Source organism: Rhinoderma darwinii, chromosome 2, assembly GCF_050947455.1.
Source record: "Rhinoderma darwinii isolate aRhiDar2 chromosome 2, aRhiDar2.hap1, whole genome shotgun sequence".
NCBI lineage: Eukaryota > Metazoa > Chordata > Amphibia > Anura > Rhinodermatidae > Rhinoderma > Rhinoderma darwinii.
The window spans coordinates 67899476-67925800 of NC_134688.1; the positions used below are offsets into that span (position 1 = coordinate 67899476).

The following is a 26325-nucleotide window of genomic DNA, read 5'->3' on the forward strand; positions in this document are numbered from 1 at the left end:
CCCAGCACCTGTGTGTCCATCACATGACCCAGTAATGACCCCAGCACCTGTGTGTCCAACACATAACCCTGTAATGACCCCAGCACCTGTGTGTCCATCACATGACCCTGTAATGACCTGTGTGTCCATCACATGACCCTGTAATGACCCCAGCACCTGTGTGTCCATCACATGACCCCAGCACCTGTGTGTCCAACACATAACCCTGTAATGACCCCAGCACCTGTGTGTCCATCACATGACCCTGTAATGACCCCAGCACCTGTGTGTCCAACACATGGCCATGGGCAGAATTGTATCCACTGGAAGCAAACAATGAATGTTTCTACTGAATAACAGCTAGCAGAGATCTTGAAAACGGTGAGGAATTAATACAGAAAGTACATAGCAAAATGTTATAATTATACAAAAAAAGAACATTAATTTGCTAAAAGTGGACAACCACTTTAACTCAGAATTGCCCATGCCATTGAGCTCACCACATTGTGCCTGCCACATGCCAGACAGGGCAGCATAGTCCTGGCACACTTGTTTGGCACAGGATTGAGGAATCGTTGTGGCCGAACTAGACATAGTTATATAAATATATTAAGATGAATGTGTGTGTAGATATATAGATGTGCTTATACTGAGATACTGGAAGAAATATAGGGATGCAGGGATATATATAGTATGAATGAATGAGGATATATACGGGATATATCTATCAGAAGATGATCGCATTATTAAGCAGTGTATCAGACAATGCATAGGACGCGTGTGAGATGCTGAGCTCCCCATATAAGATGCCCCCTATCTATGCCCGGGGCACCTGTACACCTGTCCATCCCTGTGGTCGCTAGGCGGACTCGGCCCCGCCCCCGGGCATCACTGGCGCAGGCGCAGTTCACCCTACCGCAGGCAGGGGGCGTCAACATGGCGGAGGAGTGAGCGGTGTCTGCTCTTATCATAACAACGCAAGCTGCAGCCGCCGCAGTTATCCTGTTACCCGGCGACAGTGACCCGCTTGTGGCTGTAGTGGCCCGGATAAATCTCGTAGCATTGGGTGATCATCTGTCAGGCGCGTGAGGTGATGGAGGGGGGCTCTGCCAGGATCCATACCCCGGGGACCGTGGATTAGTCAGTGCATCACCCGCAGGTGTCTCCCTCCTTTCTGTGACTGCCGTGTGTTGTGTTGCCGGGTGATCGCTGTGACTAGTCATCATCAGCCCCGTTATATCCGGAGGATCTATTATCAGCAGCTGTAGCCCGGCATCCCCGCTGTGTGCGGAGACATGGCCAGTGCTGATAACAAGCCTGTGCCGGGGGCCGGCTGCCCGGACAGGGATGCCCCGGGTGTCTCCGGCTCCATGGTGCTGCCCGGCGGGGTCATCAATCCGTCGGTGCCCATCCGCAATATGAGGATGAAATTCGCCGTCCTTATCGGGCTTATACAGGTCGGGGAGGTCAGTAACCGGGACATCGTGGAGACCGTGCTCAACCTGGTAAGATCCTCTGTACCGTGTGCCCACATCACACCCGCCGGAGATCGGTGGCTCCGCTGCCTCGTGCCCTCTCCATTCATTGCTGTGCCGCTGTTACCCTATTTCTGGTGACAGCGGGCGGTCTGCCCCCTCCTCCTTTATTAGAAGGTTCCAGCCTTTGCATTGTATGGCAGACCCTCTGATGCCCCATTATCGATCTGATAAGTCTTTGATCAGCCCAGGATCATTGCAAATTAACAGATTGTCCCATAATTGTAACGATTAATCGCAACAGTTTACTGAAATCCCATGACTGGCATGTTGAGTGCCAATGACTGCAACAGACCCCAACCACAGGGCACCCATGTCACCCCCTCCCATCATTCTGATACCATGGACGATTCCTAAATAATCATTATGTCCATGGTAAGTTTATGGCACCTGTCTTACCTCCAGATATATAAAGGGTTAAAGCTGGCATCCCCTGGGGTGCTGTTGCTGTGAATGGCCCATATGCTGTGGTATCTTGGAAGCTATGTACAATGTCTTCCCCCAGGATTAGTGTTAATGCAGCAGCACTTGTCATTGGCCTCACCTCTCTGGGACGGGAAGGGGTTAATGTTTGCTGCTGGTGTATTGTCTGCTCATCATGCATCTGGTTATAGACACCGGGGTGCATGGAAACCTGGCCTGGCGCCCTCCGTGTAGCCTGCATGTAAATATACATGTGATGAAGGTGGTGGGATCCCTTAATTATAGGACCTGGCCTATATGGGACTACTAAACGCCAAGTATCCGGTCCTTCCATAGGGTCTAGGTCTGGTCTATATACATTGTGTTCATCCTTCATTGGTTTGATGTGACATTTATATACATTATGGATATTTCCCATGGCGTGGATGCAGGCCTCATCATCATCATCGTCATCCACCTCTGAGCTCTGACCAGGCCCCTTATTGCGGTGATTTTAAAGACCTGTAATAATGGAATGCTTCAGCTGACATTAATGGCCTTTTAGTCACGCTATTGTCCATACAATATTCATGGAAATGAATTGACTTTGCGCGATTCTTCGGGGTGGCAGGATTGATGAGCTATTGATAGAAGGTCTGGAGTGTACTGATAGGAATGGTGGTGAATGGAAGACAATGTAGCAATAGAATTGTAGTGTTCTTCTGCCACGACATAAAACCTGGGCCTTTAGAGGCTGTGACCTGGCCTCCCTTCCCCCATCTGCTGCCATGAAATCGCATCTCACTGCTGAATAGGTGGATCTAAGGGTCCTCGTGTTTCAAAGTTGCATGGTTTCCGCCATTGTTGTGGATCTGTCACTTATGTTGTATCTCTTTTATATATAATTTATTTAAAATTCTTTTTAACTACAAATTTTATTCTTGTATTCATCAGACTCCAAAACGGCTCCTTCTGTATCTGTTCTCTTCCTATTATAGCGAACATGACCCGATAATCCTTCGCACCAGGCGTTATAACTGCTTCATTAGTGCCGTCTTAAGAATCACAATTCCAACTAATGGATTAATGCGCAGAGCCATGAAATGCCTTCATTGTCTGGTAGTATGTGGGCGCGTGGACGGTCACGTTGGCACTTAGAGGGTAAAGCTCATTGACAAAAGAGAGTTCATGGGTAGAGCGTCTTGTCTCCTCCTGTCAGGTGTTGCGTTGCTGATGCTGCTGCCATCTGCTCCTTGGCATTTGTCCTGATGCAGGGAGCTGGAGCTGCGGCAGAATAGTTGAGACGAGTGCGGGGCGGATGATTTGATTATTTATGTTGGGATTTATTGCTTTGTGTAACTAGGCCTGTGATCAACACAAATGATAGAAATGTCTGATAATATTGATATTGCAGCAAAATTTGCTTTGGTGTTGAAAGAATACTTTTTTTTTTTTTGTTGCCATTGTCGCACTATTGTTCTCCATAGTATTTGATGTATGTGTTCTCACAATATTAATGTGAATATAGACGTAGCGGTATAGGTGTCCGTAACTTCCATTCATTTCTAAGGAGTAGTGAGTGTACATACAGTCTGCAGGACTCGGCCTGGTTTTGGAATTGGTGGTAAGGCCCCACGCACACAACCGTAATGTTTATATGCAAAATCCGGATACATTAATTTCTATTGCCCACGGACACCTTCCCGTATATTTATGGGTAAGTGTCTGGGCCGTAGAAATGACCCGCAAAAAATAGGACATTAACTATTTTTTTTTTTAATTTGCTGACCGCGCTCCTATAGTTTATAATGGTAGCACGACCCGCAAATGTGGGTGACAGTCCACGGCCATCTGTGCCCGTAATCGTGGTTGTGGCCTCAGTGATATGTGTTTTTAGGAAAAACCCTTTTGATCTATAAAAGTTGTTCTATAGACCGTGCTGCGCTTCTACTAGTGCAGTGATGAGTATAATCCCAGGGGTGAGGTATTCAGTGCGTCTACGGATATGCTACCAGCGCCTAACGTTTTGATCAAGACCATGGTAGTTATGAGATTAGTATTAGGCCGGATTTACACGAGCGTGTGCGTTTTGCGTGCGCAAAAAGTACTTAACAGCTCCGTGTGTCAGCCCCGTATGATGCGCGGCTGCGTGATTTTCGAGCAGCCGCCATCATTATAAGGCCTGATTTACACGAGCGTGTGCGTTTTGCGCGCGCAAAAAACGCTGCGTTTTGCGCACGCAAAAGGCACTTGACAGCTGCGTGTGTCATCCGTGTATGATGCGCGGCTGCGTGATTTTCGCGCAGCCGCCATCATAGAGATGAGGCTAGTCGACGCCCGTCACTGTCCAAGGTGCTGAAAGAGCTAACTGATCGGCAGTAACTCTTTCAGCACCCGCGACAGTGAATGCCGAACACAATATACACCAACCTGTGAATAAAAAAAGACGTTCAAACTTACCATGAACTTCCTGCTTCCTCCAGTCCGGTCTCCCGGCCGTTGCCTTGGTGACGCGTCCCTCTCGTCATCCGGCCCCACCTCCCAGGATGACGCGGCAGTCCATGAGACCGCTGCAGCCTGTGATTGGCTGCAGCCTGTGCTTGGCCTGTGATTGGCTGCAGCTGTCACTTGGACTGAATTGTCATCCCGGGAGGTCGGACTGGGGGAAGGAGCCGGGACTTATCGGTAAGTCCGAACTTCTGTTTTTTTTTTACACGTATATGTATATTGTGATCGAAAGTCACTGTCCATGGTGCTGAAACAGTTTAAGTCTTTCAGCACCGTGGGCAGTGACTGTCTCCTGACGTCGTGTACCCGAACATTTTTTGCCGGGTTCGGTCAAAACGAGTTCGGCCGAACCCGGTGAAGTTCGGTGCGCTCATCTCTAATTTGACACTCCGTTTGGATGTTTGTAAACAGAAAAGCATGTGGTGCTTTTCTGTTTACATTCATCCTTTTGACAGCTCTTGCGCGAATCACGCAGTTCGCACGGAATTGCTTCCGTGCGGCATGCGTGGTTTTCACGCACCCATTGACTTCAATGGGTGCGTGGATGCGCGAAAAACGCACGATTATAGAACATGACGTGAGTTTTACGCAACGCACTCACGCTGCGCAAAATTCACGCATCGTCTAAACTGCCCCTTAGAGTAATATAGGTGCGTACAACACGCGTGAAAAGCACGCGCGTTGCACGCGCGTATATTACGCTCGTGTAAATGAGGCCTAACACTGTTTATATGTTTGTAAACCGAAAAGCACATGGTACTTTTCTGTTTTCATTCATAGTTTTTACTGCTGTTGCGCGAATCACGCGCGTCACACGGAAGTGCTTACACGTGTGCTGCGCGTTATTTTCACGCACCCATTGACTTCAATGGGTGCGTGATGTGCGAACAACGCACAAATAACGGACATGTCGTGAGTTTTACGCAGCGGACACGCTGCATGAAACTCACGGACAGTCTGCACGGCCCCATATACTAACATATTACACGTTCATCTAAATAAGCCCTTAGGCTACATGCACGTGTTGTGTAATTTGATCAAAACCGCAGATTATACGCAGGTAAAGTTTGCAGTTTTGAGGGGGGTTTTTTTAGATGTGTTTTTTTTTTTTTTTTGTTTTTTTTTTTGCGTTTTGGTGCGGTTTTATTAATAGAATTTATACAATTCTGAAACCGAAACACAAAATCTGCATCGCAGGTTAATAGACATGCGGAAAAATTCTGCAACGTGTAGATGAAATTACTTAAAATCTCATTTACTTTGCTGGTACTGTATTGAGCTGCGCATTTGCCGCAAGAAAATCCCCGCATAATCCGCAACGTGTGTTTTACAGCTATTTGGGTGGCTTTGGCTCCGTTCACATCTAGTTTTTCAGGCACGTCGGAGATATACGTCAGGAGTATTCCCTGACGCATGCTTCCAATGTATGCTACTCTATGGCCGGATTCACATGAGCGTGTTCTGTCCGTGATAAATGGGACTGTATGTCACCCGCATTTCCTGGACCGAACACACTGCCGAGAGCCGGGCTCTTATCATCCTAGTTATCTATGACGCTAGGAGTCCCTGCCTCGCTGCGGGAAAACTGTCCCGTACAGTAAGGGTATGTTCACACGCTTGGCTTAAAATCGGGAGTTATTTCCAAACGTTTTTTTGTTTTTTTTTTGCTGTGTTTTACTCAAAGTAGCGTTTTTCGGCTGCGCTATTTATGGCTGTTTTTCTATTGAGTCAATGAAAAACTGCACTTTTTACGAGGCGTTTTTTTTACGCGGCCGTATTTATAAACGGCCGCCTAAAAAACGCCCCGTGAGAACTGAACGCCGTTTTTCCCATTGAAAGGAATGGGAAGATGTTTGGAGGCGTTGAAAATAGCCCGCGTGAATATACCCTTACCGTGTTTTCAATACGGAACAGTTTTGCGCAGTGAGGCAGGGACTCCTAGCGTCATTAAGAACTATGACGCTAGGAGCTCGGCTCCCTGCAGTGTGTGTGGTCCGGGAAATACTGCCGGCATTCGGTCCGAACACGCCTGTGTGAGTCCGGCCTTAGGCATTCAGTGGCATATGTCAGAAATATACTCCCATTGTAAAATTATATATATATATATATATATTATCATGGCGTAGTATACTTTATTTTTTATTTTTTTTGTCCGCCTGCATAGAAAAGCACTGTAGACCACGATTTTCTATACAGTTATATAAAACGGGTATGCCAACGCATACCGGCCCAGCGTATGCCAAAAGGACAATGTTTTTTTTGTTCACCATATGCTGGGTGCATTGTGGACTATGGGCACGATGAACTATCCATCAGGGAATACTTCCTGCGTTTACCTCCAACGTACCTGAAAACGAGATGTGAACTATTGAGCCTAACGGCTCTTGCACACGACCGAGGTTGGGTTGTGAAAAACGGTCCGTGTGTCGGCTGTATTTTCGGCCCGGCCGTGGTACAAGTGAACGGGACTCCTGGCATTATGGACATTTATGATGCTACGAGTCTCTGCCTCTCCACGGAACTGCTGTTCTGTTCTGTATCATTTTGTTCAGTACGAAATGGCAGTTCTGTGGGGAGGGAGAGACTCGTAGTGTCATAAACGTCTATAATGCCAGGAGTCCCGTTCACCTGTACTGTAGTCGGGCTGGGATATACGGCTGACACACAGACTGTTTTTCACGGCCCGACCTTCGTCGTGTGCAAGAGCTATGTAAGCCATCCATTATCTATAAGGGTATGTTCACACGCTTAACAAAAAACGTCTGAAAAATACGGAGCGGATTTCAGAGAAAACAGCCTCTTATCTTCAGGCATTTTTGAAGCGGAGAGTGAAATTTGGAGCTTCTTTTGAGGTTTCCTTTTAGACGTTTTTTGAGGCGTTTTTCATAGTGTTCAATGGAAAATCAGCTCCAAAACACGCCTCAAGAAGTGACGTGCTACTACTTTTTTACGGAGCGTCTTTTTACGCTCCGTTTTTTGACAGCGAAGCGTAAAATAAAGGCTCGTGGGAACAGAACATCGTAATTCCAGTTGAAAGCAATTGGCAGATGTTTGTAGGCGTATTAGGGGCGTTTTTTCAGGCGTAATTCAAGGCGTAAAACGCCCGAATTACATCTGAAACTACTGCGTGTGAACATACCCAAAGACTCTAAGGCTGGGTTCACACGACCTATTTTCAAACGTAAACGAGGCGTATTATGCCTCGTTTTACGTCTGAAAATAGGGCTACAATACGTCGGCAAACATCTGCCCATTCATTTGAATGGGTTTGCCGACGTACTGTGCAGACGACCTGTCATTTATGCGTCGTTGTTTGACAGCTGTCAAACGACGACGCGTAAAATTACAGCCTCGTCAAAAGAAGTGCAGGACACTTCTTTGGACGTTTTTGGAGCTGTTTTCTCATAGACTCCAATGAAAACAGCTCCAAAAACGGACGTAAAAAGCGCCGCGAAAAACGCGAGTTGCTCAAAAAACGTCTGAAAATCAGGGGCTGTTTTCCCTTGAAAACAGCTCTGTGTTTTTGGTCACTATGTGTGCACATAACCTAAAGGCCACATTCACACAATGTGGATAGCGTGCAGATTTTCCTGCTGCAAATGCACAGCTTAATACATTACCAACAAAGTCAATGAGATATTTTAGGTAAACTCCTCTTCACGTTGCAGAACTTTTGTTCACATAAATTGACCAGCGATGCAGATTTGTAAAATCCGCCGCATTTCAATTTGTTTGGTCTCAGAACTGTATAAATTGTATTAAAAAAAGCACAAAATCCGCAGCAGATAATATGCATCAAAATGCAGAGAAACGCACCTAAGGGTATGTGCACACACACTAATTACGTCCGTAATTGACGGACGTATTTCGGCCGCAAGTCCCGGACCGAACACAGTGCAGGGAGCCGGGCTCCTAGCATCATAGTTATATACGACGCTAGGAGTCCCTGCCTCTCCGTGCAACTACTGTCCCGTACTGAAAACATGATTACAGTACGGGATAGTTGTCCTGCAGCGAGGCAGGGACTCCTAGCGTCGTATATAAGTATGATGCTAGGAGCCCGGCTCCCTGCACTGTGTTCGGTCCGGTACTTGCGGCCGAAATACGTCCGTCAATTACGGACGTAATTAGTGTGTGTGCACATACCCTAAAAATGAAAGAAAAAAAGCAGCATTAACTGCGAAATCTATCTGTGTTTTAATCTGCGGTTTTGACGTGGATTTCCCACATCAAATTACGCAACGTGTTCATGTAGACTAATACTCAGGTGTGAACTGAGCCATATATATACGGTATATAATTATAATACAAGGATGAGGCAGCGCTCCAAAAGTAAAGTGAAGGTCCTTATTAACCCATATACAGTGTTGGGGCTTCTCTCAAGCCCTTTTCTAGTGGCTGTGATGAGATATATATATATATATACCTGCTTCTCTCTGGGCTAACCTTTGCCAGACTTGTGACATGTCTTGCAGTATTTTCTCCCTGATCCGTTCTCTAGTAATTGGAATAAATCTCCTCTCGCCGTGCATTGAATATGCATTGTGTGTTGTCCGTCCAATGGGAGCGCTGATTCTTTTATCAGCAGGAAGCTAATCAGTCTGGAGAGCAGCTGCAGTCACAATGCATTCTGGGTAGGATGCTGCTATACGATGACGTAAGGAAATAAATAAACCTATTTCATGATACCGGACAGGCTGCTGGTGCGGCCGCGCGTCGTCATGTGACTGAGGAGCATTACAAACCACTCGTCTCTTTCTAGAAATCTCTTCTGGTGGCTGATTGAAATAATTCTCCCTTTTTAATTAAAGTACATTTTTAAGGTTAATACTATTAATGATCATATTCATATAATTTGGATTGGATCTTGTCTGTTTAGAAGTTCAGGTTATCACCTCCGCAATCATTAGTGTGATTATAACCATCATATAATATGATTAAAATCATTGTATAAAGTGAAGCCGCCATGATTTTAGGGTAGTTAATACCTATTATTTCAATCCATAATGTGTTGTTGTTTTTTTTTATATATTATCCAAGGAATAAACTATACCACAGGCCCTAATGAAATATGACTTTACACTTCCAGGCTAAATTATTAGTTCTAAAATCCCATGTCAGGCCCCATTCACATCGCGTTTGTGCTATCCGCCGAGCATATACTTTTTTAAATTTTTTTATAAGAATCTGGGCCATTAAAAATGTGTACAAAAGTATACCATTTTCTGTCTTTTTTTTTTTTTATTTTATTTTTTATAGCGTGTACGTTTAGCGTATGCTCATACGTTGGTAGACGTTTGTCAGTCTTTTACCTAAAAAACGCATATGTTTTTTTTTTCTTACGAAAAACTATAACTCTTCCCGCAAAAATAAAGCCCTCCTAAGACTATATCAACTAAAAAATGAAAAAGTTATGGCTTTTGGAAGGTGGGGAGGAAAAAATTTAAATTGTTTGGGAAGCTGTTAAACAACCTCTGTTGGGGTATGTTCACGCACACTAATTATGGGCGTAATTCGGGCGTTTTTGCCCCGAATTACATCCGAAAAATGCGGCTTGAAAGCGTTGACAAACATCTGCCCATTGAAAGCAATGGGCAGACGTTTGTCTGTTCACACGAGGCGTATATTTACGTGCCACTGACAAATGACGGCGCGTAAATAGACGCCTGCGTCAAAGAAGTGACCTGTCACTTCTTGGGGCGTAATTGGAGCCGTTATTCATTGACTCCAATGAAAAGCAGCGCCAATTACGTCAGTAATGGACGCGGCGTTCAAGCGCCTGCACATGCTGTTACGTCTGAAATTGCGGGGATGTTTTCTCCTGAAAACATCCCCGTAATTTCAGCCGTTACAGACGCTGCCGTGTGAACATAGCCTTACGATGCTTACCATCTGGTCTTGTGAAGACGTTTGGTGACATTTGGTCACTAGATTCATAAATGTTAAAGTAAATGTAAAGTCTGCCGAAAATTTCATATATATTATATATTCCAGTAATCGTAATTATAACCGTTTTATAGAGATTGATATCCTGTCATTTTTACAGAAAACGCCTTGTGAGGATATGCCCTAATTTTACTATTTCGGACACGCACATACACACTACACAAATATTGGATGGTCAGCGCAACAATCACAACAAAAAGTAGCTATTTCTCAAATACAGAAAAAAACAAACAATCTAAACCAGAGCCAATTTCATATTGGTCTGATGGTTCAAAGCATAATGATCGGTTCTATCATTATGTTTTTTGGAGTGCGAGACGAAACCGAATAGCCAGGGGAAACCTAAAAAAACATGGGTAGAACATAGGGACATGCAGATGTTGCTCTTGGTCAGATTCAAACCCCATTGCTGCAAGGAGATAATGCTAACCACCGAGCCACAGTGATGCCCTGTATACAGAAAAAACAATATTGGTGAAGTTTAAAAACCGCTATAACATTTTGTTTAATTTATAAAAATCTAATTTATTTTTGAATCATGCGTTAAATATTAAAACACTGGGTAGAACTGCCACTGAAATAGACTTGGAGATATTTGTGGACAGTTAGGGCATGTTCACACGATTAACAAAATACGTCTGAAAATACGGAGCTGTTTTCAAGGGAAAACGGCTCCTGATTTTCAGACGTTTTTTGAGCAAGTCACGTTTTTTGCGGCGTTTTCGCTGCGTTTTTTTACAACCGTTTTTGGAGCTGTTTTCAATAGGGTCTATGAGAAAACTGCTCCAAAAACGTCCCAAGAAGTGTCCTGCACTTTTTTTGACGAACCGTCATTTTACGCGTCGTATTTTGACAGCGACGTATAAAATGACAGCTCGTCTGCACAGAACATCGTAAGACCCATTGAAAGCAATGGGCAGATGTTTGCCGTCATTTCAGGCGTAATTCGAGGTGTAAAACGCCTCCATTATGTCTGAAAAGAGGTTGTGTGCGCATACCCTTAATTTAACTTTAAGACTGTGTTCACACAGAGTTTTTTGACTAGTTTTTTTACGCGGAAACCGAGCCGCAAATGCGCCAGAAAATGGCCGAAAATGCCTCCAATTGATTTAAATGGGAGACGGAGGCGTTTTTTTTTTCCCCATGAGCGCAAAAACCGGCTCACGGGAAAAAGAAGGGACATGCCCTATCTTCGGGCGTTTACGCCTCTGACCTCCTATTGACATCAATGGGAGGCAGAGAAAGGGTATTTCGCTGCGTTTTATGCCCGCAGCGTTCAATGGCCGCGGGCGAAAATCGGCATGCAGGCAGAGGAAAATCTGCCTCAAAATTCCAAACTGAATTTTGAGGCAGATTTTCCACCTGCAAAAAACTGTGACCCCCCAGCCTAACAACTAATGCCAGGCAGCTGCTGCAAAGTCAAATTAAATCAAGGGATTCATCAAGAAGCATAGATGCTCATGACAAGAACATCGTTTTTTCTGTATACATATCACTAGTCAGGCTAACATGGAATATTATGTACATTTTTGGGCGCCTGTGTATAAGAAGGACATGACTGAACTAGACAGAGTGCAAAAAAGGACTAGTCCCATATTATGGAGATGGGACATTCATCCAGGGATTTATACTGATTACCATATTGGAGTCAGGGAGGATTTTTTATTTTTTTCCCTAATGAGGAAATTGGCATCTTCTATATGATGACGTGATCCCGCTCCTACAATTCACCAGCGCAGTGTCATTCTCACTCAGCGCTCAGATCCTGGAAAGTGGTTGAGAAGTGTTACTACACATGCTTGGCTTTATCTTGCTTTCTGTGGGCTCTATTAAAGTCAATGGAACCCATAGAAGTGTATGGACATGGCCGAGCTTGTGCGGTAAGAAAAAAAAAAGTGCATCTTGAGTAGTGGTGGTAGAACTGCAGTCTGAACATGCGCCAAGCAACGAAGAGCGCAGACCATAAAATAGCTGCGCGGACTCGGCCATGTAAGAAACATCGGCAGCAGGATGAATTTTTGAATGACCGGCCTCTTCCTGGTTTGGGGACATAGGCAATTTGAGACCTCAGCAATTGTGCAGTATTTTTAATCGAAGTGAATTGCAAAGTGGCTTAGGTTTTTAGGTGACACTTTTTTTTTTTTAAAGGGCAAGTCGGTTAATGGGAAAGCTCTTAAAGGGATAGATTAAAATTCGAATAAAAAGGTATTTTATTCCCAGGATAAGCACTACTTTTTGTTCATGTGCTGTGTCAGCCCTATGTGCTTGAAAGAGACTGAGATACAATACCAGACATAAGAAGTTTCACACCCCTCCACACCTCCGTTTCAGGTTTCCTGTCCTCCAGGTAGGTTGTCCTGGGAAGCTTCTGCTCCCATTGGAGATATGTATCTAATTAAAAAAAAAAAAATTCACATCACATAACTATATCGCTATTTGCAGTCACATAAACACACTATAACGCTACTCATGTGTCATGATAATGAATACACATTACCTCCAGCCAGGACGTGACGTGTATTCATTCTCCTGACCACTTCTGTAGCGTCTGTGTGATGCACAGCACAGCGAGATATTGCTGTGAATGACAGTTTACAGCGTAATCTCGCGAGACTACGCCTGCTGTGCTGTAACTCACAGAGACGCTACAGAAGTGGTCAGGATTCTGAATACATGTCATGTCCTGGCTGGAGGTAATGTGTATATACATTGTAATGACACATGAGTAGCGTTATAGTGTGTTTATGTGACTGCAAATACTATCTGCAGTGTAAATGAATGGGGAGAAGTGTATGACGCTGATTGGTCAGCGTCATATGCTCCTCTGTACAACGCCCACTTGGTCATATAGTAAAACACACCCAGTTGTCCATTGAGAAACTCATTAGCATAAAGCTAATATAGGTTATAACTCAGTTAAAAATGATCGTTTTTCTAAATAAAAAACACTGCTGTAATCTACATTACAGCGCCGATCATATTATGTACAATATAGGCCACTTATAATGTGGTGACAGAGCCCCTTTAAGTAAAGCCAAGACTAGTGGAATCTGCTAAAAGACTTACTCTAAACCCCTTTGTCAGGTCTGCCTGGATAGGGTCATTGCTGTGCAGTCGCCTTCTTTAATAGACAGTATCAAACAAATTGTGAGGGATGAAGTGGCTTCCTCATTGGAAGCTTTCAAGAGGAAGAGTTCTCAGCCTAGTGCCTCGGGTGCACCCTCTGCTCTCTTTCGTGCTGATGACTCCGGCTCAGCTTCAGGTGAGGGCGAAGTAGCCTCTGAATCGGACTCGTCTAATGAATAGTCTGGTAGTACCTCCTTCCAGGCAGAAGATACCGAACAATTGTTAAAAGCAGCCAGGGAGACAATGGGGTTAGAGGATGTCAGGGAATCTAGATCCGTGTCAGAAAAGAGGGAATTTCCGGTACATCTTAATGTGAAAGCCCTCAATGACAGAGAATGGAAGAATCCCGACAGAAAGTACTTCATTCCTTCCTTCATAAAAAGGAAATATCCCTTTGGTGAAAAGCTATTTGGGGTAAGGCCCCTAGTGTGGATGCCCCAGTAGCTGAAGTGTCGAGTTTAGGGAGTCCTGGGAATCCGCTGCAGGTAGCCTTAGACCTAGAATTTCTTCTACTTGTGTGGCTAGGTCAATGAAGTTCTCTCTCTGTCTCTGTTCCCCACGTGGGAATCCGTTTTTTCCCCCCATAAAGACAGATCTAGACCCTAAGGTGGAAGGAAGGTTCCCTTTAACATAAAGGGTAGAGGCTTTATTTTTTTTTCTCAGTAGGATAAAAATAAACAACCAGCAATTACGTCAGGCCTCCAGTGATTTGGGGAGCTCACTTGGGGGAGGATCTCTGGCAGGGAAGATGGGCTTTTGACGAGATCATCCTTTTCAAATCTCATGGAACTGATGGCCATAAAAAAGGTCTCCTAGCTGCAAGTCCCCTATTACAGGGAAAGGATGTCAGAATTTATTCAAACAATGCAACATCAGTGGCTTACATAAATTGCCAGGGAGGTACAGAGCTCCTTACCTCCAAGCAATAACAGTCAATTTTCCTCTGGGCAGACTCTACCTTGACAGCTTATCTTCTGTTCATCTCAGGGGAAAGGACAGTTTTGTTGCAAACTTCCTCAGCAGGGTCAGATTCAGGCAAGGCGAGTGGTGCTTGAACAGGGATATTTTCTGCAGATTGTTTCCAGATGGGATCTTCCTCTTATTGATCTCTTTGCCACCAGGGAAAACAAGTAAGTAGGCAAATTTTACTCTCTGAACCCTCTAGATCATCCTCTAGCTGTGGACGCTTTGAGTCTGTGCAGTGGTCAGGAATTTGGAGATCCCTTCCCAGGGTATTAAAGAAAATTAAGGAAGACCGGGCTGCAGTGATTCGGATTGCTCCGAGGCGGCCCACGAGAGCCTGGTTTACTTGGTTCATGTACCTGTCAGTAGCTCCTCCTTGGGTCCTTCCCATTAGGAAGGATCTTCTCTTTCAGGGTCCCCATTTTCATCTCAAACAAACTTCAATTGACGGCATGGAATTTGAGAGGTTAATTCTCTATAGAAAAGGTCTCTCGGACAAGGTAGTAGACACGCTCTTAGGCCCCATGCACACGACCGTAAAAACTCCCGTAATTACGGGCCCATAGACTTCTATTGGCCACGGGTACCTCCCCTTATGCTTACGGGAAGGTGCCCATGCCGTAGAAAAGGATAGAATATGTCCTATTTCAGGCCGTAATTACGGCACGGGCAGCCCATAGAAGTCTATGGGGCCCCCGTAATTACGGTCGACTTACGTGTGTGCACCCGTAATTATGGGAGCGTTGCTAGGCGACGTCAGTAAATAGTCACTGTCCAGGGTGCTGAAAGAGTTAAACGATCGTCAGTATCTGTTTCAGCACTCTGGACAGTGGCTACCGATCACAATATAGATAAAGCTGTAAAAAAAAAAAAAGACGTTCATACTTACCCAGAACTTCCTGCTTCCTCCAGTCCAGCCTTCTGGGATGACGTTACAGCCCATGTGACCGCTGCAGCCAATCACAGGCCAATCACTGGCTGCAGCGGTCACATGGACTGCCGCGTCATCCAGGGAGGTCGGACTGGATGTCAATAGAGGGACGCGTCACCAAGACAACGGCCGGGTAAGTATGAATTTCTTTTACTTTTATTACGGAAAGGGCTGTCCCTTCTCTCTATCCTGCACTGATAGAGGGAAGGGCTGCCGATTTAGTGTAGTGCAATTTTGCAGCCAAAAACTTGCCCGTAAATACGGGTGGAATACTAGTGACACCGGACCCGTATTTACGGGCACGGGTCCGTAAATACTGGTGCAATGCGGGTCGAATACGTGTGACCAAGGACCCGTATTTACGGGTGGACAAAAATACGGTCATGTGCATGAGGCCTTAGCCAGTAAGGCGAAAGTGACATCTAACATCTAATTGAGAGTTTGGAACACCTTTACTAAGATTGTAGCTTCAGAAAAAAAAATCCTCTGACAGATCCTAACATAGCAGTCATTCTAGATTTCCTACAGGCAGGTATAGACCAACGACTTAGACCCGGTACTCTGAAGGTCCGGATCGCGGGAATTGAGTGCCTTTTAGGATGTTGGGCTAGGCGAACATCCCTGGGTGAAGAGGTTTATACTAGCATCGTCATCAGACTACTAACCATAACCTTTACTTTCCTCATGGCCATTACATCTGCCAGGAGGATATGTGAAATTCAGGCTTTTTCAGCTCACCCCCTTTTATATTACGGTTTTGGAAGACCGTTCTCATTAAACCCCTCCCCTCCTTTCATCCAAAGGTAGTGTCAAAGTTCCATACTTCGCAGAATGTAATTCTACCTTCCTTCTTTCCTGACCCAAAGGACACTCGGGGAGAAAGTTTCCACTGCCTGGATGTCAGGAGATGTCTTCTGAGATATCTAGAAGTTACTTCTCATTGGAGGAAAGATGAAAACCTTCTACGGTTTCAGGGACCTCGTAGAGGTAGTAAGGCTTCTACAGTTTACGTATGTTGCCAGATGGATCAAGCAGGCTATACATTTAGCTTATGTGTCTTTATTCCTTCCTCCATCAGTAGGGTTTGGTCAGTGGCCACTTCCTGGGCTGAGAAAACAGGAGCCTCTCCTTCTCAAAGTTGTAAGGCAGCTGCGTGGAGTTCTCCACATACCTTTTTTTAGGCGTTATCGTCTGCAAGTTCTTTTTGGAGCAGATGCTTCCTTTGGTAGCAGAGTCCTACAGGCTGTTGTCCCTCCCTGATGAGTACTAGTCTAGTCTCGCATGGGTGCTGTCAATGCTATGATAAAGCAATAATTACTTTCTGGAGCCCATGACCGCACCCTATATATTTCCTCCCTTATAAGAATTTATTTGGCACTAGAAGTCCGTTAACGCTCTATACTATCCTCCATATGGAAGTCTATAGGTCAGGGTCTGGCCTAGGCATAATAGGGATATAACTTACCAGATTTGGGTCCTTTTCATCTCTGCCTCTTGTGGTATCTTTCAAGATTCCTTTTTTTTTCTTTCACTCCCGGGTACGTCCTTTCTTGCAAATCACTGAGGTGTGGAGGGGGTGTGAACCTTTATCTCCTCAGGTTTCCTGTCCTGGGGTGGGCAGTCTCCTCGTGTGGGTGCTGTCATGGGCTCCAGAAGAACAATTACCGATAAGTAATTATAATTTTTTTCCTAGCCGTATTCCACCCCTTTTAAGTTATGATTTTCAACTCTGCCATTTAACTTCATGTCCTTTTGAAACACTGGGCCGACATACGGTTTTAGATGATTGGTAATGTCTGTGCGTTTCCTGCAGGTAAAGAGAATTTAAACACGGCACCGCGTGGCCTTATTAAATCCTTTTAGTTCTCCGATAACTAGCCTCAAACTAAACCGCCTTGGGCAGTCTCAGATCTTCGGTTTGTATTTTGCTGAAGCTTGTACTCTTAACTTGAACTTTCTGTATATATCCCAGGAGATCTGAGAAGTGCTTTCAAAGTTTTCTTGGAACCATTGACACTTCTTAACGTGAGTATACAAGCAAACTTTTTCCCAAGAAAAGAGTATAGGGCTCTGAAAGTTTGATACATTTTTATTGCAGGATTTTTTTTAAAGCTCTAAACTATAACGTTTGCTGTCTACAAGCAGATGCCCTTTGTGTTCACTGTTGCAATAGCTTTTTTTTTGGTCTTTCATTTTTTATATTATACACGGGTATTTTTGTAGAGGAGCGTAATAAAGAACACTACGACAATTGCAATTCATTCGAGAAAATCTGCGAAATGTCCATAGAGGGTCAACTAAATCCTCAGTTCCATTACTCAATCTGGAGTATAGACTAACGTTACATCTGTGCACTAACTGAATTGACTGGGTTGGAGGCATTAAAGCAGTGGTCGCCACTGGTGTAAGTGCTTTCTATTTGTCAGGGACTCTTGAAGAATCAGCATCTCTAAGGCTGGCCTTACTTTTAAAATAGCTGTTGGCTGAACGCTTGTTCGGCCGGCAGCTATTCCTACCACCCCCCCCCCCCCCCATTCACATGCATACTCAGGCAAGCGTGCATGTGTTCTCAATAGGGTTAAGGAGTAATGCCGTTGCCAGACGGCTCTAGCAGCGGCTTATCTCCTTCCAAACCACAGGATCGGAGAGAGTCGGTACGCCGCCATACACATTATACTGTCGGGGCGCTCTTCCACACCTTGGGTCACACTGATAATCTCCTAAACATGGGTAAGTGCATCTGTTAGGCCGACTTTGGCTTTATGCCGTATACTAAATGCACTAGCCACTTTAAGCAAATACAGGCTTTTACATTTGAGCTTTGCATACTCTGCCTCTGCACTATGTGTATCTCAAACCACCAATATAGATGCACCCTGTGTTGGAGTTACATTGAGCTAATAAATCTTTTATACTATATACAAAATGTGTGTGTGTATGTGTGTGTGTATATATATATATATATATATATATATACCTTGATCAATGTATACATTGGTGATCCAGACAAGGACTTATTTTAGATTCTCTGTTTTTGTATTTGATGTTATCAATAAAGATGGTCAATTTTTTCATACTTTGATATGTATGGTCTCTTTTTGTTCTCTAGTTTATACATTATACTGTCGTCCAGGATCTCCTGTTGATTCTAACGGATCTCTGGCAAATTCAGCTTCACAGCTGAAGAAATGTACAGATCCATCTGCTAGTTGAGGAGAGGTGTAGTGGGTTATGTAGAGTTTAATAAATGAACATCTTCTGGATTCTACAATCATCTCATGGCTTTTAGTAGGTTTTGTTTTGCCATTTGTTGCTGCAAATAGATTCCGATCCATGTAGCGACTGCCCATTTTTTTTTTCATAACATTTTACAGGCCTGTCAGGATGGCCTTCTCTGCTGTATATATTACCTATCTATATACTTGACATTTATCATACCTCTCTATCTGCATGATGTATAAACGCCAGCTTTTCCCGTCTGCGTCCTATCTGAGGAATGCGCCTCACCACATCATCAATCCCATTGAGCTGTCATCTACTTTAGATCTTGAAGAAATGCTACCCAGCACCTCCTGGTATTCTTATCTCTTTTAGAACAGACTGTTCTTCTCTAATACTGGTGCAATCATTTTTCAGATATTCTAGATGTTTATACCTTGTACGTACGTATGTTCAGCATTGGAAATAAAAATACTGCAGACTGTAGGAGCCAGCTAGACCAGTCCAAGAGCAGCCAGTATGACTTTTTAGTGGGCCGGCAATAAGAAATTTAATAGAGAACCACCCAGAAAGTTAGCCAGGTAGACCATGCACTATTTCCAGCCCTGTATGTACTATATACATTGTAACTGAATTCTACAGAGTGACATTTCACAACTTTGTCAGTGTTGGTAAAGCTTTCTTTTTTTTTATACATGAAACCATTGATTTTAATGCTCATGATGTGCTGTCAAATATGGATCAATATCTACGTTTATCTGATAGGAGCTTTCCTTGGTACAACATCTATTACACCAGTGTATATACGCTGTTCTTTGTACTGAAAGTTTATGTAGAATTGGGGGATCCTGGACCCTTAGGAGGGATCCACATGGGATTACAATTATCTCTATGGGGCTCTTAAGGGTTTTCGGTGAAAATTTCTTCCCGGCATTAGTAAAGCAGGGTTTTCCCTGGCATAGTGAGACATATTTATAAGCCAAAGTTTTGTCCAAGTGATATGATGGCACTGGGAAGATTACCAGGCTGCCCTGTAATGGGCTTGGAGGCAGAATAAAGGCATGTGACCCAGATCAGAGTTATATTGGGGATACACCGGAGGTCTTTGTCGGCAAATTCCCTTTGGAGAATCTGAACGGCCCGCTTTCCCTATTGGTAAGCATGTTATACATATATTTATTATTAATATAATAACATCATATGTGGCACAGTGGACAGATTTGGATATGTTGGCTTTAACTTCTGGCAAAACCAGAGTGTTATGGTCCAAATTCATAAATATCACCTATTCACAGGATTGATGATCTTTTTTGATTTTCTGGGGGCCCCACCACTGCGGCCCCCACCAATTGTGAGAACAGGGGTCTTGAACCCCTAGATCGTTCTCACTGGATTTCCTGCATTAAGAAGGAGCTTGAATGGAACGGCGGTTGAACATGTGCCCCCCCCCCCCCCCCTGTCGCTCCATTCACCGTTTATGGGAATGACAGAAACATATGAGTACTGTATTTGGCTTTTTCTGTCATTCCCATAGACCTGAATGAAGCAGCAGCGTGCATGCTTGATCGCGTTCCATCTGATGTCCTCACTGTGGTCGAGTTGTGAGGAGGATCTGGGGGTTCGGGACCATCGTTCTCACGTTTGGTGGTGGTCCCCGGGGTGGGGCCCCCAGTGATCAGAAAATGATCACCTATTCTGTAGATAGGTGATGATTTATGACTTTTGGAAAACTCTTAATTAATATGAAATGTTTTTACATTGCGTTTACACAGGTAAAAGTTGTTTTTGTTTTTTTTTTTTCATTCTTGATGTTCTTTCCACCTATTTGGGGGGAAAAACAAACGCCATGGATAGAGCATGATGTGGTTTCAGAATAACACAACAGGACCTAAGTAACACGTGTGGAGTGAAAATAAGAGCCAATGTGACCATATTGTAGTGAAACCAATGTGAACTGAACTAAAGTGTAACTGAAATATCTGCTTCTGCCAGTGCATGCCCACAATGTTTAACTTCAGAGCTGCTTTTTCAGGGATTTCCCTGTTGTCCTCTACTAGGCGCCAGCTTAATTCTGCGGCATCGCTCGAGTATTTCCCTTGAAGTCTCATGAAATTGCTACTCAGGAGCAATACTCTGGCATAGGATTAAAGGGCGTTCTATTAGGAGAAACTCTTCAAAAGACATTTGTACCCCAGCCGCTCTCTATTGTAGCTAATAGAGTGGGATGCAAATAAGGTATATGGAAGAGGGGATCTCTGTAACTCTCAGCTCTGTTCAAACCTGCGTCATGGATCCCGTTGACTCCATGGGATCTGTTTAGGTTTTCGTGTTTTTTTTTCTTTCTTTTATTGGGCAGAATAGAGCAGCAGATTTGCCCTTTTCCACCCATCACGGGCAATAGAAACCTAAAGTAGTTTCCATAACTGGGGAAAAAACTCAAATTAAACTCTGAGCTTGAATCCCAGCGACTAATCCCCAATCCAATTGACCTTCCATAAAAATGTATGAGCAGAAAACCCCTTTAAGCAGCCATATAAACAAAAAATAAACAAGTTTACTAGCTTTATGATACAGTTTTTATTCACTTGTGCCACAATTCACACTTCATTATGTCTGAAATCCGTGTCTGCGTGTCTCTCGTATTAACGCTGGATATATAGTGACTGCTGCACTCGGTTTTACTTTTGCAATTTTCTGCATGACCGCCATCTTGCTGACAGCAAATTAGTTTTCTTTTTTTACTAGCGCTATTCTGGTCAGCAGACTCACTATGTGCATTTACAAATGGATTCCTTTAGATTGTTTTTGCATAGTTTAAAAAGGCTATAAAGTAAAGCAGTGTGCATGATGGCATACTCCACGTATTGCTGTGTAAGTGTTCCGTTCCATAATGTAATGTAATGCAGACATTTAGCAGGTCAGTAACTGGTGAAGGAAAAGCACTATGTATCAACTTCTGGTGAATCGTTTTACTGATGTTAACGCATTTTGTTAGCTGATTGCCCATAAAAATTAAGGTATAGCGTTTATTACTTAGGGTTGTAATTTATATGTGATGGAGCGGTAAAAGTACTGCTTTAAAAGTGAGAAATGAGAAGATAAAATAAAACCGATAATGCAAACATCTGTAAACATAAGGGTTTGCCTTCTAGATATTGGTAGCATATCACTAGGAAATTTCACCAATGTCCGATATATGTGGAGGTCCAGCAGTGACCATTGACTATAATGACCATTCATGTAGTTCTATTTGGAAAGAGCAGAGACTAAGGCTATGTTCACACGGGGTCTTTTGCCGAGTTTTTTGACGCGGAAACCGCGTCGCAAAACTCGGCAGAAACGGCCCGAGAACGCCTCCCATTGATTTCAATGGGAGGCGTCGGCGTCTTTTTCCTGCGAGCAGTAAAACTGCCTCGCGGGAAAAAGAAGCGACATGCCCTATCTTCGGGCGCTTCCGCCTCCGACCTCCCATTGACTTCAATGGGAGGCAGGAGAAAGCGTGTTTTATGCCCGCGGTGCTCAATGGCCGCGGGCGAAAAACGGCGCGATAATTGCTGTTCACACGGAGTATTTTGGGGGAGGAATATCTGCCTCAAAATTCCGTTTGGAACTTTGAGGCAGATATTCCTCCCCCAAAATACTCCGTGTGAACATAGCCTAAGGCCTAATGCACATGATGGTGGAGATTTTGCGGTCCACAAAATCACGGATGAGTTGTCTGTATTCACGGTCCGTTTGAATGCAAAAAGCCTTCCGTAGTGCATCCGTGTGTCATCAGTATTCATGGGTTCGCAAAAAAAAAAAAAGGAAGGCTGGAATTGTCACCAGTTTATCTTAACCCCCTGAGTAAGTCACATGATCCTCCAAAACGGACAGTAAAATGACATGTCCTGAGTTTTTGCGGCCCCCACACGGATCCGTTCACACCACGATCGTGTGCATGGGGCCATATAAATGAATGGGTCCATGTGCTATCCACAGAAAACCACAGTTGTGTGCATTAGACCTTAGTGGCACAGTGATCGTGATGGTCACGGTGGTCGGACCACTGCCGAATGGAAATTGTTGGCATATCCTAGCAATATGCCGCTGTTGTCTAAGCTGAGAACCCCTTTTGAATAAACCATCTTTTAACAAGTTATCGGAGGAAGCAGGAGATTATTTGGCTGGATGACTACTTGGTTTCATTTGAAGATAGAGCATTGGGGGAAGGTTTCTGCTACAGCAAGTTACCTCTCAGCAAGAGATGAATAAGCCCCAGGCCTGTCTCTTTTACTAGGTGAGAAAGAGGGAGACAATTGATGCCTCCTGGTAAAGTGTTGTTGGATAACAGAATAGAATAAAGTAAAAAGAGGATATCCTAGTGAATGTTACTCGTATTTTTAAGTATCTCTTGAATACTGAATAATTATGTATATGGTTTGGTCTTTTGTGATACAAAAATGAGGTTTATCAGCTTGAACTGGGAGATTGTTTTTATGGTAGACTGGTTCTGATAGATAGAGGTGGGGGGTTCTGAATCTAAGGGTCAATGAATACATTTCCTTCTATCCGTTCTCCTTGTATCCCCCCCCCCTCTCCCCTTTACTGAGTTGATGCTTGTTGTACAGAGCATTGTGGCGTGAACAGGTGAGATCCAGCATTAATCATTTAGGCCGGGAGCTTATTTATCCATAGTGACCTAAGGGATCACCAACTGGAATTCTACTTTTTATATGTCTCTTTGTATTTTAATGTGGTTGCCTTGAGTTGAAGCTGCATGCTGATGAATATTTAGCAGTAGAGGAAATCTAAAGACTTGTGATGTAGTGGTCATATGTGCTAATGGACTGCTTTTATGTTTTTTTTTTCTTTTTTGTTTGTTAAAGATTAAACCGATGCATTTGAATCTATATCTAATACAAAGGTAGAAGTTGCGGTGCAGATCACACTTGGGGAGGTTAACTTTAATAATAACTGTGTCGTAGTTCCCTGCACAGCAGGTGGCTGGGATTGTCGCTGTGCAGAGAACTACAACACCACCACATTCAAGTCATTGACCGAGATCTCTGCTGTGCAGAGAAACTGTGAAGGGGCCACAGTGCAAAACTTCAGGCCGGGACCCCCACCAATCAGAAATTGATGGCATATACTATTTATATGGCTATATCCCTCCTAAGTTTGCTGGACCGCAGTTATGAAGATAACTCCCCTCCCCCAATATAATTGTGTTTTTTGTTTGTTCTTTAAATGATCTAAATTAGTATGAAGGTAAAGTGAAGCCGTTGCCCAACTAGATTCCAGCTCTCACTTTCCGATTGGTCTTTGACAAATGAATGCAGCGACATGATTGGTTGCTATGGGAAACTATACCACTGTACGGCCAGGATCACACACGCAGTTTTTGGCTCAGGAGTGGACCCAAAAGAAAGGAGATGTATCGGTCTTTTCATTCCTTTTGTATTCACTTTGGCTCAAAAACCTGAGCCAAAAACTGCATGTGTGATCCTGGCCTTATTGTGTTTAATATCTGAACCATTTCCTCTTCTCTTGTGGCTTCCTCAAGAGATACAAACAATGTTATTGTCTGGAATCCAATCAAGATGTCTATGCCATCCTTGCGCAAGGGCAGCCGTAAATTGTCTTAAAGCTACCCTCCGGTCCCGTAACAACGTTTTAAATATTACTGGTTATATGGAGTTACTACCTGGTGCCTCGAGTTGCGCCCCTCTGCCATGGATCTGCCGGTTTGGGGTCCCCTCTGTATTGTCCCAAAATGGCCACAAAGCTTCACAGACTGAGTCTAAGGCACTCCCTTTACTCTCAGATTGGCCAGAACTGCTCACGTGAGGAGCCCTGGCCAATCCGAGAACAGTGGGAGGGTCTCAGACTCATCTAAGAAGCGCTGCAGCCATGTTGGGACAACACAGAGAAGACACCCAAAATGACCAAACAGAGGTGCATAAATGGAGGGCATTGGGTAATATTACTTCAGATACTCCGTCATATTAAAATTGTTGTTGCGGGACAGGAGGGTCGCTTTAAGTATTTATATTTGTTAAAATGGTTTACGGTGCTGATGGCTGTATGTAGTAACCTTCTAATGCATGACTGCTATCAAATCGCTCCCCATAATATAATGTTATTCCATAGTAGCATTGTATTAGTGAAAGGTAACTGCCTGCTATATTAAAAAAGCTTCGGCACGGTATGGAGAATACTGTCCTCACCGATGAGCTTTCATGGTCGCTGAGGACGCTACGGCCATCTAATAGAAGCCTCCATATTTACTATTGTTTATGTTAATTTATCAGATAAATGAAAAGTTACATTTATTCTCTGAAGATGTGATTTATGGAATCCTTTTCCAACAATACAATAAAATTTTCTATCGGTGTCATGTTTATGAATTATTCCGTAGTAAAGCTGTGTCAGCGGGAAGAGCGCAATGATGGATTACATAAATTACCAGAAGGAGACTTCTGTATAATACATGGAATATAGAAATAATGTAATTCACACGTATTCATGGCATTGGACTGTTTATCTTGAACACAGATTGTCTTACTTGGCTAAATATTCTATTCAAGAATACGTTTCCCGGCTGACTGGTTTGTGTCACTACAGAAATGACATGAAATATAGCAAATAAGAGTGTGAATGAATAATTTTCCCTAGAACGATGATCACAGTTGAATGTTCCCAATTTCTTATACAGTTACCGCAGGTCCGTCCAAAGACCGGCTTACCATGCGCTCCGGGTAGTTTTAGATATCTCAAAGCAGCCATACAGATATCTAATATCCTCACATATGTGTGCTTCTAAGTAAAGTAGAGATCACAGGGGCACATATATTTAACACTGTCAACATTTTTTTCAGCAGCATATACAGAACCATAGATTCCATACAACTGCACCACGTCTATAGATGAGAGATACTTTGGATGCCCCTTTAACAAAGTACATTCATTAAATTACCCTCTAGGGGTAGTAGCCTGCATTGCCATATCAAGTGTGCAGATGAGAAGACTTGGGCCTAATTCACACGACCGCGGTATACGGTCCGCAGGTCGGCAGTATGTCCCGGACTGAACACCATGCAGGGAGGAACGCTACTAGCAGCATAGTTATGTACGATGCCAGGAGTCCCTGCCTCGCTGCGGGAAAACTGTGCCGTACTGTAATCATGTTTTCCGCACGGGACCGTAGTTCCACGGGGAGGCATAACTATGATGCTAAGAGCCCCGTGCCCTGCACTGTGTTGGGTCCGGGAAATGCGGCCGACGTGGTCTGTATATCATGGACTGAACACGCTTGTGTGAATTAGGCCTTATAGGAGTTTTACATGATTCGAAAAACATGGCTGATTTCTTCCAAAAAACAGCACCACGCCTGTTTATGGGTTGTCGGGTGCAGTGAAAAGGGTTGAACTTCAAGAGCTCATATACAACTTGTGGACAGGTGTGCAGCTGTATTTGGAAGAGATCAGCCATGTCTTTCTAAGGGTCCGTTCACACAGAGTTCCTTGGCTCTGAGTTTGATGCGAAAACCGCACCGGAATCGGCGGCAAGAAGTGCTACATTGATTTCAATGGGAGGCAAAGGTGTTTTTTTTTTTTTTTTTTTTCCCCAGTGCGGTTTTGGGCCGCTCGTAGGCAAAAAAATGGCATGTTCTTTCTCAAAGCAGTTTCCTCCTCTGACTTCCCTTTGAAATCAATTGGAGGCAGGCTCGTTTTG

General features: G+C 43.9%; 1 protein-coding gene across 6 annotated transcripts in view; it reads left to right on the forward strand.

The window, feature by feature from the left end:
* The first annotated feature begins 890 nt into the window (after positions 1–890).
* Positions 891–26325, forward strand: part of NBEA (neurobeachin) — a 575138-nt gene continuing 549703 nt past the window's right edge. For all 6 annotated transcript variants that reach the window (XM_075851713.1, XM_075851718.1, XM_075851715.1 and 3 more), the window contains exon 1: positions 891–1484. In XM_075851713.1, the coding sequence (XP_075707828.1) occupies positions 1275–1484 (210 nt within the window). In that variant the 5' untranslated portion in view covers positions 891–1274. The remainder of the gene's footprint in view (positions 1485–26325) is intronic.